This window comes from Vigna unguiculata, chromosome 7, assembly GCF_037176805.1.
Source record: "Vigna unguiculata cultivar grain cowpea cultivar isolate G323 ecotype 2 chromosome 7, ASM3717680v1, whole genome shotgun sequence".
Lineage (NCBI taxonomy): Eukaryota > Viridiplantae > Streptophyta > Magnoliopsida > Fabales > Fabaceae > Vigna > Vigna unguiculata.
In genome coordinates this window covers 41,883,022-41,899,867 of record NC_140798.1, presented here as the reverse complement: position 1 = coordinate 41,899,867, position 16,846 = coordinate 41,883,022, and the positions used below count along the sequence as shown (strand labels likewise).

Genomic DNA, 16,846 nt, shown 5'->3' with positions numbered 1-16,846 from the left:
TATATAAAGGGGATTATTTCATTTGTGTCCACATTTCAAAATACCAATTTTACCCTTTAAATATAATTATTTATTAAATTTTTAAAAATTGATAGTTACTTTTACAAGCTTTTTATAAAATTGTTTATTTGTGTTTCTTCTTTTCTTCTTTATTTATCAACAGTTATTCTTTCATTTATTATGATACATTTCAATTTATTTTTAATAAATATAATTTTATTTTATATATTAACTTAAGCACATACTAATATAATACCACACATATTTATAAAATGTGTACACACAGGCGCGATAGCGCCGCGCACCTATGTTTACACTAGTACTAATATTAGGGATTTAAATATGGACAATAGTAGTTTGACACCAATACTACCATTTGATACTCATATAAATTAATATTTTATTCAAATAATATTTTATTAAGAAAAATTGGTGTCAATGCTAGTTATTTGGAAATGGTGGTGTCAAAGTAACTTTAAATATTAATAGTCCATTCAATTCAAAATTTTAAAAAAATAGGTTTATGATCGTATATCTTATAAAATGTTCGAGGTGACTTGCGTTTGAAATTCATTTCATTCCCCATAAATTACATTTTAGTTGATTTTTATGGCATTAGTGAGTAAAAACTGAATTCACAATATAAATGACCAATAAGTCTGTTATGATAAATAATATTTGGCACAGGGGAGTTCATTTACCAAAACAAAATTAAAATATAATTATTATGAAAAGAAAAATCTACCAATACTTTTATTTGGTTAATAAAATCTCATTTTTTATGCAGGGGAGATTATTGTAAAAAATAAGTGATTAAAAAATAAGATAAAAACAAGGTGTGATATTGATTATGAAAGTAAATAAATACTAATTCAATCTATATTTTAAAAATATCTCTAAAGAAAGTGCTTTTGAATTATTTATAAATAAATAATTGTAAATGTGAGGCAGATGATAGTAGATCTCGACATATTTTGTTGTATCGTTCATTAGCATGTGTGTTTTTTTTATTCTTTTATGTTTGAGAGAAAAATATAGTGAACTTGTCATCTAACGGTAAAAAAAAAAAGTTGGGTTGAATAAGAAATTTTTGAAATGGCTTAACTTATTTTACAAAATTCAAGATTCAAATTTGATATATTACTTGTCATTTCTTTTTTATGTTTGCTGTAAAAAGTTTTACAATTTTTTTACAAAATTTAATTGACTCATTAGTTTATTTAAAAGTTATTTCGTTTTATATTGTTTAACAAGTAGAATTTATCATTTTAGAAGAGTCAAATCCCATCCTTACGTACACTCTTTATAAAGTAGGAGCCAATGACATATTTTGGTGTTTAGCGTGATTCATGAACATGTTCTTATCTATAATCTTGTGAAGAAAATTTAGTGTTAAAGTTTTAGAACTCAACTAGGACTCAAAGTAAATTATTAGGTCATAATATTTTTTTTTTCAAATAAACTTGAATTTTTAAAAGGGAATTTAAGGAACAATATTAAAGGTATACGACTAATGTATATCTTTTGTTTTTAACAAAAGATTTAGTATTTCACATTCACACCTATTGCTTTTCTAAATCATTATCTTAATGCACGCCGATAAAAAAAATTTATCTTAATGCACTCCCATGCTACTTTTATTTCAGATAAGGCCCCATTCTTGAAAGAATTTTTTTTCTCAATACAATACTTCTTTATTGTTAAAGTTAGTGAAATATGTTATACACTCTAAAGAAAGTCCAATATTTCATTCAGCAAAAGTAAAATCCTTTATTTGAATACAAGAAAAAAGGGTGTTGTTTATTCTATGTTTCTATTTTCTTATTAAAACCATGATGGGCATGTTAGTGTTAATAAATGATTTTCAATTATTGAATTAATAGACTGTTTTAATAAAATCATTTCACAGGTATTTGTAATATTTAAAAATTCAATAATAAATTATTAAAGAAAAATATTAAAAATCGATTATATTTCAAATATTTTCTAAAGAATTGATTATCACTGCAATATTAGGATCTATATATGTTTTAGTATATTTGTAAAAAAATGCAATAAAAAATAACGAAACTATAAAGTAGTCATAAAATAACTTATTATAAAGATACAAAGTTTATTATATGTAAAATCAATTCTAGATATAAACTTTCTAACTAAAAGCACCTCGTGGGAAAATCAATTTATATTAATTAAAAAACAAAAACAATTATAAATTATTTGAGACCTTTTTAAAAATAAAACTGTGTGACGAAAATTTCGGTTGGAATAATATATAATATAATACTTTTATGCTTCCAATAGTTTTACTTGTTGAATTAAAATATAGTTTTCTTCCTTAAACTTTTTTCAAAAACAAAAATTGTAACACAAAAAAGGACTTTACTGAAAAAAAAAAATGAACAACCTCACTCAGGAGGATTAGTGATTTGGTTGAATTTTTAAAATTTGAACTAAACTCATCTTTATTATTCAATTTACATTTAAATTAAACTATTTTTTGTATTTCGTTTTTTCCTATAAAACGTTATAAGAAAGGCGTTTTCTATCAATTTTATGTGAATTTAGGGAGTGTCCCGATTCGTAAAATAAATTTCACAAATTTATGAAAAATTATGATAATTGATTACTAATTTCTTTTCAAAAATATATATTATATTTAAATATGATAAGTGTTCGGCACACCTAATAAAATTTAACATCACTTAGAGTCAAAATCAAACACATTTTAAAATATTTCTTTTTCTCTTTATCTTTCGAGACGTCTTTTAAACATAAAACTGTGATGGAGATCCACGCTACTTCAAAGTGGTCAATATCTCAAAAACGTGATGGTTGATCTTGATGACTGCGGGAAGCAATATTTTTCAAGTTTATTATTTTTCACTCCAAAGTTGTTCAATTGAAAACACACACTAATTTTCAATTATTTCCTTAACTGATTCAATTTTGAACAGTCCAGAGTGAAACCTTGTCATGTACATGCACAGCTACATTCATGAGAAATCTCCCCAATCTGTACGTAAAGACGACGATTGAAAAACTAATTAGTCAAAAGGTGTGAAGTTATTGTTTAAAGCATAACAGTGTTGAAGTACATGCATGTTTTCTGGTACCAGAGTCATAAACACTGGTTTATTACTAGGTTAAGCCATATTTGAAATGTGCAAAAGAGTGTTTTTGTTTTTTGTTTGTTGTTGAAGTGGACAGTGTAAGAGAAGCTTTGTAGGGTATTCCATTGACCCAACATGAAACACAAACACGTACTAATTAAAGGAATGAAGAAATGAAGGGCAATGGTTGAAAGATTTCATTCTTTTACCTCAAAAATTTGGACCCCTCCCACAACCAAGGGCACAAATTAATGGTTTTGCATCAGATTTCATAGTGGTGGTCCCTTACAAAACTTCTTTTATTGTTTCACGACACCTTCTTCTATCTTTTTTTTTTTTTTATTTTATTTTTAGTAGTTACTGTTATTTATCAGTGAAGAATCATTGAGTTTCACTGTCATAAAAGATGCCTCAGAAGAAATAATTGTCAATTCATATTCTGATAGTGCTTTCTTTGTAGTAGCTTCTAACTTCGATACTCACCTATGCCCTGTAAACTAATAACACGTTAAAACCACACTTTTTGTACTCAAACCATTTACTTTCCTTTTAGGTCAAAACATATTCTATTTTTTATTCTCCCCTTCGCCTCTTCCTTTTATATTTCATTTATTCAAAATTAATATACAAGTTTTTATAGACAAGTGTTAATTAAATATCAATCCACAACTTCAATAATTCGTTCAAATTAACCCGTAATTAATATTCAACTACCGTAATAAATTAAATGATTAAATATAAATATTAAAATATTGAATTCAATATTAGATTAATAACTTGAATCTGAATCTACATTTAAAAGAGGTTAAAAGATATAAATTCTAAATTTTTTTGAAAAAAAATAATTTATCAATAATACTTAACAATAGAAATGCATTTCAAATAAAAACATTTAGGCGACTTTTATTACTATACTTTATTAACTTCTTTGTTAGTTTGCGTCAAAGGATTTCTGGTCATTTTGTTTAGCATTCAATATGTTTTGGCTTCGATAGGATGAAAACTTTTTTCTTTTAAATAGAAACTTCATTTTTTTTCCATCCCTTTAAAATTTATACTTTTCATCATACATTGTTTCATCAAATAATATGTAAATGATGTTAATTATATAAATATACGGTCTCCAAAATAAATAAATAAAAATCAATTTTATTATTTTTTTCATTTATTTCTTTTATTTTTCTTTTCAAGTTTATCTATCACCCCAAATGAAAAAAAATAAATAAACCGGTAGACATGTCAATTTTATTTTGGGACCTCGGAATAGAAAAGGATAAAAACATATATAATAAAAAAATTATATGTGATAAAAACAAAAGATTAAATAGAAGAATTTTGAAAGAAGGAGTTCAAAGAACAAATGATGTGGTGATAGAGTGAAATGATTTGATTCCCTTGTAAGATGAATGTGTCGAAGTATTATGTTGGCCCCAAATTAAGTGGGGATTCAACCATTTCCCAAATTTAATGGCTATGGTTTTTGTCACTTTCCAAACCCATGTATTGTGGAAAGCTGCAATTTTTCGTGTCAACCTTCAGAGGGACACGCTGACCAATTTAGCGCGTGCATTTCGATTTCTTTTCTTTTCCTTTTTAACTTCTTTAGATGTCACCACAATACACATTTTTCTAATAAGTAATTGTCTTAATAATTATTTATCTTTCATATGTATTTAATAGTGATGTCTTTTATATTTTAATTCAAATAATGTTTACTTAATTAGTTAAGAATATCATATTAAATTAAAGATTGAAGTTTTAAAGAATAAAAAATAAATAATTCAATACAAAAAATAAATCAAAGTTTTATTATTGTAATTATTTTTTATTCAACTAATTATAACTAGAAATCGAATAAAACAGTGTGTCTATATTTAGTGTTACTCAATATTAATTAATATATTAATTAATAGAAGGTTAAATATGTTTTTTATCCTTCAACTTTTAGTGAAAATAGTCCTTTTTGAAAATCTTAAATCAATTTAGTTTTTCATTTTTAGAAATATATGAATTTAGTCCTTTAAATATATTTTTTTAAGTTTATTTAACATTTCAAACGTATTTCTCAATTAATATTGAAACAAAATGTGTCAAAATGTGTAAATAACCTAAAATACAATAATGAGATGTGTTTGAAACGTCAGATAAACTTAATAAAATTTGGTTAAAAGAACTAATTTCACTAAATCCATGCATTTACATATTTGAGAGACTAAATTGGTTCAATATTTTCAATAATAACTAATTTTAATTTTCATTAAAAATTGAATGACAAAAACATATTTAACCCTTAATAGAATATTAGTCTAAAATATTCAATTAGCAGCAATACTTTAGCTATGCATAATTATTTACTTGCACATTCTTTTTTTCACAACAGGGATAAGAGAATTTAAATTTAAATCCACTTCTATTAAAAAAAATATAATAAAATTAAATATAGTTCTACCTCATGATTTTTCAACACCTATTGTCCGACACCACAAACTATTAATAATTAATAATTAATAATAATAATAATAATAATAATAATAATAATAATCTAAAGTGTAATACATATTGTCACAACCGAAATCATGTTGGGATAACGAACCAACAATCAAATTTGAAAAAAAAAAAGAGTTTAAAGTCGTCACTATAATTTATTCTAAAAAATTAAGAAAAAATAAAAAAGATAAGACAAAGTCTGCAATAAATCAAATTTTGGATCCGGAAGTCAATTACACATGGAAAAGTCCTACCATGTCCGTCCTAAGAGGTACCTTTGATTAAAGGTGAAAAAGTATAGATTTTTTAAGATGTTTATTTTCCCCTAAAAGTAATAATAAAATATTGTATAAAATTTATTCACCCGGATAAAATTAGATGTAAATGCATATTTTTACATGTCTTAATATAAACCTGTTCATTAATATAAAGTGCCAATAAACAAAATTTTATTAGATATTTTAAAAAAAAACCTACCACCATACACGTTTCAATGTAAAAGGAATGGTCGAAGTTAATTTAGATATATATTTTAATTTGAGTTTATTTTTCCCTAAAAAAGAACACACGATATATATCCTTATTATTTTCTGATAATGTTTAGGCCTTTCATATTGGAAATATTTTATACCCGGAAATCATTGTTCCTGGATATTATGAATCATGGGATTGATTTATTTCGTTAAGACAACATTGCTGGAAATATTTATAATTTTTGTCTATAATATGTTATTTTTGATAAAATCATTAACTTAATATAATATTAGATATTGATTATTTAATTAGAATAAAATAGTATTTAGTATTATACAATCTAATATTATATCAAGTTGACGATTTATCAGAATTTTTATTTTAAATAAAGTTAGTATTTTTTTGACTTTCCTGTGACAATGTTTTATGGCAATTTTGGTCAACGTTCACTTGAAAAAAGAAAATCCAAATACGAGACATGTAGTTTTCCACAAAATTAAAATTTTTCCATACACCAAACACTCGTAAAAGATAAACTGGATGTAAACAAATTATTTTTCCAACAATACATACTTCAGATTTTTTTAAAACTAAAGTTGTTTTTCCCATGCTTTCTATTAATTATTGTTTGTACAAGTTTCTCAGAAATGAATTGTCTAAAAAATAAAATCATGTTCTTAATCTACATGTAAGAATCTTAAGTCGATCGTAGTTATTGTGAAACGGAGGAAGAAACAAAATGCATAATTTTAGTGCAAATAATACATTACACTTTTATTAAAAAAATATTGTAGATTAAGTCATTTTCAAAAGTTATATTTTCAGAGTTTGTGATTCTAGATATACAAAGTTTAAATGATACCAAATGTGATTTAAAATTATGTATTGTCGTATTGATCAAAATCCTCCATAAAATAATAATAATTAATAACTAACAATCTCAAACTTGAAGACGCACAAAATATTTTCTAACGTGCTTTTATTGTATATCCAAACCAAACAAATTTCTTAAAAAATATCCCGCGATTTACCTCTAGACTCGGAAACAAAAATAAAAATTTAGAAATAAATTGTATCTCGAGAAATTATAAAATAAAAGTTAACATTATTTTTTTAAAATGTGTTTAGCACTTCTTCATTTATTTCTAAGCTTTAAGAAAATAATATTAACATTTCACTTTTAAAACATTACAACTTCACTCGTATTTTTAAATACATGTTAACTAATAATAAAATCTATATTAAAAAACATGCTTAAAAATTATAGTGTGAGTAGTGGTGTAATCATAATCCTTCATCAGCTTTCTCTGCCATCTCATCTCCATTTATTTTTCGCTTTCTTGGTTTCTTCTTTGTTGGTGGCTCAGTTATAAGTCATGTCATGCAGAAGAAGAAGATGACAGAGTGAGTCCAACGCGAAAGAAGGGCGCGTGAGGAAGTTGTACGTAGCCTCCACACTGAAGTTCATGCAGTGCCCAATCAGATCCCAATGGTGTTTGTTAACAACTGTGAATGTGAGTGTGAGAATAGGACACGAACTTTCCCACTCAGGTCCCCCTTTGACATTTTCACAATGTCAATGAAAAAGCCCATTAATTTCTCTTTTTTATTTTTTGGAAAAGCCCAAAGCATATCTCTCTAACTCCCCCAACCCCTACAAGCTTCCACTCTCTCCCTCTTTTCAATTTTTCAAGTATAAATAATTAATTGCCCAACTCATTCAGTGCTCCACCAACCCCTCTTCTTTCTCTTCCCATTCACCTCCAAAAGTCAGCGCCACCATTTTTTTTTTCTCAGGAAAACAAAAACTACACTCTCTTTGCTCTGCATACATGGATGAGGACTGGGATCTCTTCGCCATCGTGAGAAGCTGCCAATCAAATACTTCCACCGCAGCAATTCCAGAAACCACCACCAATACTACTTCATCTTCTCTCCTCACTTCCATTGTAGAGGAAGATAGATACGATGCATTTTCCTTTCCCAATACAGTGGAACCCATAACCAACGACTTCCACGAGCTGCACCAATTGTTTTCACCCTTTAACCCCACCACTACCCTTAGTGCTCCTGGCATCAATCCTAATTCCCCTTATTTTGCACAACAGGAAAGCCAGCAAATCAGTGACCACCTTCCCCTTTGGCCTCATTTTGTGCCAGAACCCTCCACCCCCAGCTTCAATAGATTCCCTCACCATCAACAACACCAACACAATCAACTACACTCACTTCACAAACACGAATTTCATACACCCCACAACAATTCACCCACACTTTCACCAAACACACAACCTCAAACACCCAAATCAAGAAAAAGGTATCAGCTTTTTCTTTCTTTCCTTTGCAAATAATCCAACTTTCAAAATACGCAGCTATAAAAACAGTATATTTACATTTACAATTCCCTTTTCTTGTTTTTGTAGAAAAAGCCAACAGAAGAAAATGGTGTGCCAGGTAACCGCAGATAACCTCTCGGCAGATTTGTGGGCATGGCGAAAATACGGACAAAAACCAATTAAGGGTTCTCCTTATCCAAGGTACGTCATCCCCATATGCTCATAAATTAAAATTCCCATTCAGTTTTTCTGTTAGTTTCTTGGGAAAATGCTAATACATAATTACGCATACATATTCCTAGGAATTACTATAGGTGTAGCAGCTCCAAAGGTTGTATGGCTCGAAAACAAGTTGAACGGAGTAACACCGAAACCGATATGTTCATCGTTACGTACACCGGCGACCACTCGCATCCCCGGCCAACCCATCGGAACTCGCTCGCCGGAAGTACTCGAAGTAAAAATCCGACGACGAATCCGCCGGCTTTACCCGGGTCACTCTCCTTCCAAGCCGCCCCCTTTTCTTCTTCTTCTTCTCCGCCACTCTCTCCAACGTCGCCGTCGGAAGATCCACAGGAAGCCGGCGATGTGGAACCTGACCCGGACATGGAAACCGACATGGACGATGACGGTGACATCCGATGACCCCATCACCGCCTTCTTGTGCAGCAAGTTTTGCATCGAAGTGACGTCGTCTCGTACTCTGGCTGGAAGAAAAAAAACCGGTTGGGTTTTGACTTCTTTCGAACCGGTTTCAAATCATGTGCTGTTCGGATCTCCTGGACCGGTTTCAGTTCACGTGATTGCGCCGTTGAATTATTACCTTCATCGGTGACCGTAGGATCATAATTGTATGTGGATCGTCTGATTCTCATCCTCCAAATCGAAGCCGTCACAGTTGGATCCTTGGCGTAGTTTTGTTCCTCGAGAATCTGCCACCTAAGATCAGCCACGTGGGTAACCTCAGACCTAGTATCTGCCACGTAATTTTATAGCTTTTATACATCAAATTTTATTTCCTCAGTAAATATAATGAAAATGATTGTTATTAATAAACAATAAGAATGATCAATAAAGAGAATAAATTTAATGTATAATTCAATTCAACCAAGTAAATTGAATAAATTATTTTTCTAATACGCGTGATTAGGTTGAAAGGATCTTATATTAAGAATGAGAATAAGGAAATAACAAATACATTATCAAGAAAACAAAACAGAGATTATTTTTTGTTTAATAAGATTGGTGAAAAAGTCAAACCTAGAAGTTTCTACATCATTGTGCACACGGCAAAACATGACGCCGGAGCACATACAATCTAAAATTGATACGAAGTTTAATCTGAATTTCTGTGATATTTTTTAAACATTATGATTCCGATTGTGTAAATAAGGCAAAATACAAATGTTTCATACCCACCCAAATGAAAGTTATGGGTTTCAGGTTGATTGTGATATATTCTTGGGACCAATTTCTCTAAACTTTTCTTATAAGCATGTTTGATTCATAGATTTTAATGTAGCTTGGTTAAACTCAGCATTTGGTGGTGAAACTAAACCTAACAAGATAGGATCAAATTTCGAGAAGAAGGAAAGAAGAATGATGTGTTTTACGATGAGTGTTGAAGAGGGTGAACGTGATACATCAAATGCTTTTGTTAAATGGTGGTTACATGACGCAATGCAACATGGACGTTAAGTCTAAATATGTGAGTTGTTATATGACCAAATGGCTAAGTAAGGTATAATTAATTAAGCGAATTTTTAATAGGAGATGATATGGCTCTCTGACTTAGTCATACTCCCATGTGCACCTTTTTCGGTGTTTAGATCATATTTTCAACACTTCAACCTAGTGTTCTCACTTTCCCATGTGTGCTGAACAAAGGGAACATAAATCCGTGTTTCTCTCAAACATTAGAATAACGATCATCCTCTCCTACTAACATTATTAAAATTTAAAAATTTAATTGTAGGATTAAATTTTACATTAATTAAAGATGAAAAAGTTGTATATTATATAAGAAATAAAATTCATGAATTTATTATCTTAATATTTTAAATAAAAAATTATGTCAATCTCTTATATATAAATTAAACTCATATCTTATTATTATTATTTCTCTCCATTAATTATCATATGAATACTTGAATGGTGTTTGAGTAGTAGTTAGATAATAAACAATCCAGCATTCATTCAAATAAATAAAAGATCAAATTAAGTGAAGAAATATCATTGATACATAAATAAATTAATATGCAGTTCTTTCAGCTTTGTTTCGAAGAATTTTTTTATTATAATTGTGGCTTTGCAAAAAAACGAAAGACCTTTTATAACAAACAAAGATATAGTTTAACTTGCACGACTCTAATGTTTGGATACATGTTTCGATCCAAAGTATTGTTTTTTTTAGTCTAAAACCCAGTCGAAGTCTAAGAAAATGAGGGTAAGAAAAATTGATTTCGTTTTTCATATATCACTAATGTTTCGATTTCAAGTTCATCAAGTCTTTGTCGAGTTGTAAGGGGAATGAGGGTTCATCCTCTAATGGAAGACTAAGGAAGATCGTTTTAGTTTTCCACCAACGGATAATATTTCGATCTCAAGTTCATCGAGTATTAAGGTCAATAACTATATCTGAAATATTATTCGCTTTGAAACTTGAAATTTCATCACATTTTTGTCTTTTAAAAATATCTTAAAAAATGAAAGGATGAAGAAATATTTACATTATCTTGACCTCGACTCTTATATATTATTGAATGTACGGAAAAAAAATATATTATATTAGCAAATTTTAAAATTTATAGAAAGCGTAAAATATCTTCTGTAATTTATTTGAGCTTTATTTGTTTTAAATAAGAATTAAGTAAATACAAGTTCTTCAATGCAGTATAATTAAATAAATTATTTACAATTGATAAAGTGTTACAAATTTACAAGTATTCTCATAGAAACAATTGCTTGAGTTGAGTGGAAACGATAAAAGTCCTTTTCGAATATTTATTGCAATTGCATACTCAAAACTTGAATTTTAGGCCACTAGTTGTGTCAGTTGTATGGTGATAATTTGATCATTTTTACTCTAACAATAACAACAAATACGATTCAGAATCCTAGATGATCTATTTGCATAGTACTTACAGCTAGCAAATTAGTTCCTTGTCAAAGCTGAAGATACATTTTTTAAGATAAAAATAAATTTGATCAAATTTCAAATTACTTTAATTTTAATTTTTATGTAGAAAAGATAAATACTAATAATATACTCTTTACAGTGTCTAACTAACGGGGATCTTTTCGAGGAGGCTTACAAACTCAACGTATCAAAACAAATACTTTTATTAGAAAGATAAAAGAATGAATCTTTCTAGAAGAACCCGAGAAAATATATATTCTAGCCTAGGGATGTCAACGGAACAAGTAGGGTACGGGTAGTAGTTTTCCCGTATCCTACTCGCTAGATAAATATTCGTCCCGTACTCTCGTATCCATATTCGTCGGATATCCGTTATGCGGTACACGTCTATTTTTTTCATATTCGCGGGTATCTACGGGTACCCGCGAGTATTTACAAAATTATTTAAAAAATAAATATTTAATCATAAATTCAAATAAATAAAATAAAATACATCATTATCATAAATTTTAAATAAAGTTCAACCAAACTCAAGTTCATACAAGTCCAAATAATCATAAAAACAAATATAAAATAATATTTAACACAATGAAATTTTTTTAATTAGTGTTTTGATCAACAAAATTAAGGGCCAGAATGCTTTTGACTAATATATATATATATATATATATATATATATATATATATATATATATATATATATATATATATATATGGGTATTTTTGTGAATTAAAGTTTAGCGGGTATGGGTATCCACGAGTACGGATACTATGATACCCGTACCCACCCCATTAATATGCGGGTATCAAAAATACCCGTACCCACGGATAGCGAGTTTTATTTGCAGATACCTGCGAGTACGGATATTTTTGACATCTGGCCTTAGCCCTCGATTTTGTTTCGTTCACATTACCAGAACAAATCTTACAAAAGTTAAAAGCAGCGAACTACATGAATAAAAGGTTAAATAAGTTATTTGAGCACAACCTAAAAAGAAAACAACATGTAAGCATCATTCACGTTAACAAATATAAAAAGGAAATGTTTCAACACTTTAAGGAGTGACCTCTACATGAACACTGGCCTTCCTTAAAGAAATGGATTCGTTTCCTATCCCTCACAATTATCTCCCTATCAACAAATTCTGTCAGATGCATTATAAAAGAATGACAGTGATTGCAGATAGCAGAATTCTTGTTTATGCGTATTGGAGCCATAGTTGGTGCCGTAAGAACACCAAATGCAAGGGCTAATTGCTCTGGGTGGTATAACTTATCTTCGTTCTCTTGGTATGGATACCCTCTGTTCTTCATTTCAGTTATAAAATACTCAAGCTTTTCATGAATCTCACCCTTATCTATCTTCTCACTTGCAGAAAAGACATGAATCCTACCTCTTACCTCCATCCAACACTGCCTGGGGCTTCTTCTTAAGCCTCTTTCTCTCATCAGCCTGCGAGTCTTGTCACCGAAATCAGATAGTCTGGCATTGTCATACAAGCTAGCAAGCAGCAAATATACTGCAGGATCACATGGATCAAGCTCAAGACATCTCCTTGCCATATCTTCTCCCAGTGGCACATTTCCATGTAATTTGCAAGCATTTAATAAGGTTTTATAAATTACAGAATCTGGCATGAAAGGCATTGTTTCAATAACTCCCATAGCTTCCTCTAGGCGACCACCTCTACCAAGGAGATCAATTAAACACACATAGTGATCCAACTTTGGTGTTATATCATATGTTTTTTCCATAGAATAGAAATAATCAAGACCCTGATTCAATAAACTACCTTGGCTGCAAGCAAACATCAGTGATAAGAATGTGAATGAATCAGGTTTAACTCCCGCTAACCTCATGTCATCAAAGGCAGAAAGAGCATCGGATATATGACCATTTGATGCCAATCCAGATATTAAACCATTCCATGACACTGTATCTGGCTCATTTATATCTTCGAAAGCTCTGTATGCATCATGCATGCTACCACACTTACTGTACAAATGAACAAGGCTATTTGAAAATGAATTACATATTTCGAAACCTGATTTAACAGAGTAACAGTGTAGCTGCTTTCCAGTTTCCATAGTGCCTAAGCTAGCTGCTGCTGATAAAAAACTTGCCAAGCTAAATTCATCCATCTTAACATCATCGTTGCACATGTGAGCGATGACTTTTAATGCCATTTCGTGATCTCCCCTTTGATTTAGTTTTGCTGCTAAAGTTGTGTATGTGATGAGATCTCTATGGTTCATCTTGTGAATAACTGACCATGCTTCATCTGTCATTCCTCCTCCAGCATAACCATCCACAAGAGAATTCCCTACAGCTATATCCACGTCTGCTTTTGTTTTTATGATATGTCCATGGATTTTCATTGTTTGAAAAACAGATTTCATTTTACTGCAAGCTCCAAGAATAGCAGATAGTGTAAAGGAATTTGGTTGCACTCCAGCTGCTTGCATCTCCCTAAACAACTGAAAAGATTCTTCTTCCAAACCATGTTCTGCAAAACCAGCAATCAAAGAAGTCCAAGAGATGACATTTGGCGAGTCTATCCCTCTAAAAGCTTCCACTCCATTTGCTGGGGTCTGAGAACATTTCATGTACATATCTACCAGTGCATTTCCAACAAAAATATCGTTCTCCAATCCAACCGTGATGACCAGTGAATGAAACTGTTCCCCTAGCCCCAATGATAAAATTGAGGAGCTAGCATTCAATAAGCTAGCATATGTAAAATTATTTGGTTGAGCTCTAGACAATCTCATATCAAGAAACGCATTAACAGCCTCTCTAATCTGAAAATTTTGAATAAATCCAGAGATTATGGTAGTCCATAAGTACACATCGCATTCAGGTGTCTGATTTGAGACCTTAATTGCATCTTCCACCCGCCTGCATTTTGCATACATATCAACAATGGCTGTCTTCAATATCAGATTCATTTCCACACCAAATCTGATTAACTGTGCGTGCAGTATTTTCCCACAACCCATTCCCAATCCAAGAAAAGAAGACATGCCTAAGAGTTTGACAAATGTGAACCCATTCGGGTAAACTCCCACTTCAATCATTTTGACGTAGACTTGTAGTGCTTCACTCCATTTACTAGTCTCCACCAATGAAGAGATCATGGTTGTCCAAGACACAACATCACCATCCGTCACAAAGGTAAGCAATTTGTGTGGCTCCACAGTGCCATCACACTTTGTGTACAAATCAACCAAAGTGGTACCCAGAACCGGATTCAGCTCCAACCCAAGCTTAACCACAGAGGCATGAATTTGAGCCCCAAACTCAAACTCTCCCAAGGCAGAACACGATTTTAAGGCACTGGACAAGGTGAACTCATTGGGGCATTGACCAGAACCTAGCATCATGTCAAACAACTCGAGGGCCTCAAAATGATACCTGTGCTTGGTGTGAGCCGATAGAAGCGTAGTCCATGACACAACATCCTTGTGAGGCATTTCATCAAAGAAATGGCGTGCTGGTCCAACTCCAAAGCATTTCGCGTACAAAGACAACAAATTGTTGCTCAAATACAAGTCTTGTTGAAGACCCACTTTGATCATTGTGCTATGGACACATGCTCCCTCCTCCAGGGTCTTTGAGTTGCATAGAGAGAGAACCTGCAAGCAAGTTTCTCGGAAGCGGCATGGAAAAAAAGTGTTAGCAATTGTTTTACTACATGACATCATGACCGAACGTTGTTTTGGGAAGATACATTCGTTGTTAGCAACAACTTGTTGCTAGCATATGCTTGGAAGTAGCATAGTTAATAGACAGCCTTAAACGGAGTATTGAAATAACGTTATCAAATGTCCAGGTGGGTCAAATAAAAGGAAGCTCCTTTCAGGATCAGAGTTATGGAATTGGTAAATCAACCACACACATTCGGTATTAAAAACAAATGTTTTTTTTTCTAAAATAAAATTTGTATTTAACATTATTAAGTATTGTTGAATTAATTACACATATATCTTATATCTTCAATAATGATAAATTTTATCTTTAAAGCATTTTAAATTTTATTTGATTTTTTTCCGATATGCATATATACTTGTTAGTTTTCTGATAAATCTTTCAGACATGATTAAAAAAAATAAAACAATAAATACATTTTTTAAAAAATTTAAATTAGAAAATATAACAACAAATATTTTAAAAGATAAAAAAAAATTAAAATAAATGAAACTACTTATTAATTAGAATAAATATAACATTTACATTACAGTTTAATTTTTCTGAAAATAAACTTTCCATCTGCATAAAAAGTTAAAAAAAAAAAAAAACTTTTCTCAACCTATCTTTTTGTAAGATTTTATTTGTTAAATATTTTGTTTCTAAGTAACACAATTCATTATACATCTATATAAAGAGATCTCTTCTTTTGTATCCACATTTCAAAATATCAATTTTATCCTTTAAAATATAATTATTTATTAATTTTTTAAAATTGACCCGTTACTTTTATAAATTGATATATTTCACTTTATTTTTAATAAATGTAATTTTATTTTATATAATCATCATCTACTAATATAATATCATGTATATTTAAAAAATGCGTACACACAATCGTGACAATACCTGTATGTACGCTATTGCTAGAATAAATCCGTTCAGTTCATTTTGACCCGGTTCGCTCAAAAATAAATTGGGTTTGAGTGGTCCATCACTAACATCTAAAATGAGGGCGATAAAATATAACTACTTCCACAATTTTTTTAATTTTTTTAAAATTTATTTATATGTACACATATAAATAAATGTTTTTTATTATATTATTGTTATTTTAGTTATTAATTATCAATTATGATATACAAATTAAGACCGTAAAATGATAGATAAGTTACGTTTAAACCCAAACTAACAAGCGAGTATATTTGTTTTTTTGGTTGTGTTACAGTGTTTTGGTTCCATGCCTTCATCCAATTTATCTTTTGGATTAGTTTATTTTGTTCTAGCTTTTTCTATATATTCTGCAACAATTTTGTACACCTTTTGGGATCTCTCTTATAGATATCTTACAAGAAATTGATGGATGAACAACTTTATTCTATTTGGAATTGTTAAATATATACTTATATATAAAGTAAAAATTAATTTAAATTATCGAATTTCTGAAGGGTCTCTTGGAGTAGTTCTTGGAATTAGAAAATATTAAATTAATTTTTACAATTTTCTTGGTAGCATAGTGTGATTAATTAGATGATTTTGATTAACCACGTGTATTGAGTGGAAGCAGGTGTTTCTATAAATAGTATGAAAGAGATGAAAATATATGGCAACA

General features: G+C 30.0%; 2 protein-coding genes across 2 annotated transcripts; one reads left to right on the top strand and one right to left on the bottom strand.

The window, feature by feature from the left end:
• The first annotated feature begins 7,790 nt into the window (after positions 1–7,790).
• Positions 7,791–9,504, top strand: WRKY27 (WRKY DNA-binding protein 27). Its single transcript, XM_028079728.2, has 3 exons — positions 7,791–8,388; positions 8,495–8,608; positions 8,710–9,504. Exons 1-3 carry the CDS (start codon positions 7,904–7,906, stop codon positions 9,050–9,052), a joined length of 942 nt encoding a protein of 313 aa, XP_027935529.1. The 5' UTR covers positions 7,791–7,903; the 3' UTR covers positions 9,053–9,504.
• A 3,031-nt stretch (positions 9,505–12,535) lies between these two features.
• LOC114190751 (Pentatricopeptide repeat (PPR) superfamily protein) lies at positions 12,536–15,411 on the bottom strand. The gene has a single exon (XM_028079757.2). It carries the CDS (start codon positions 15,249–15,251, stop codon positions 12,594–12,596), a length of 2,658 nt encoding a protein of 885 aa, XP_027935558.1. The 5' UTR covers positions 15,252–15,411; the 3' UTR covers positions 12,536–12,593.
• Between the last annotated feature and the right edge of the window lie 1,435 nt (positions 15,412–16,846).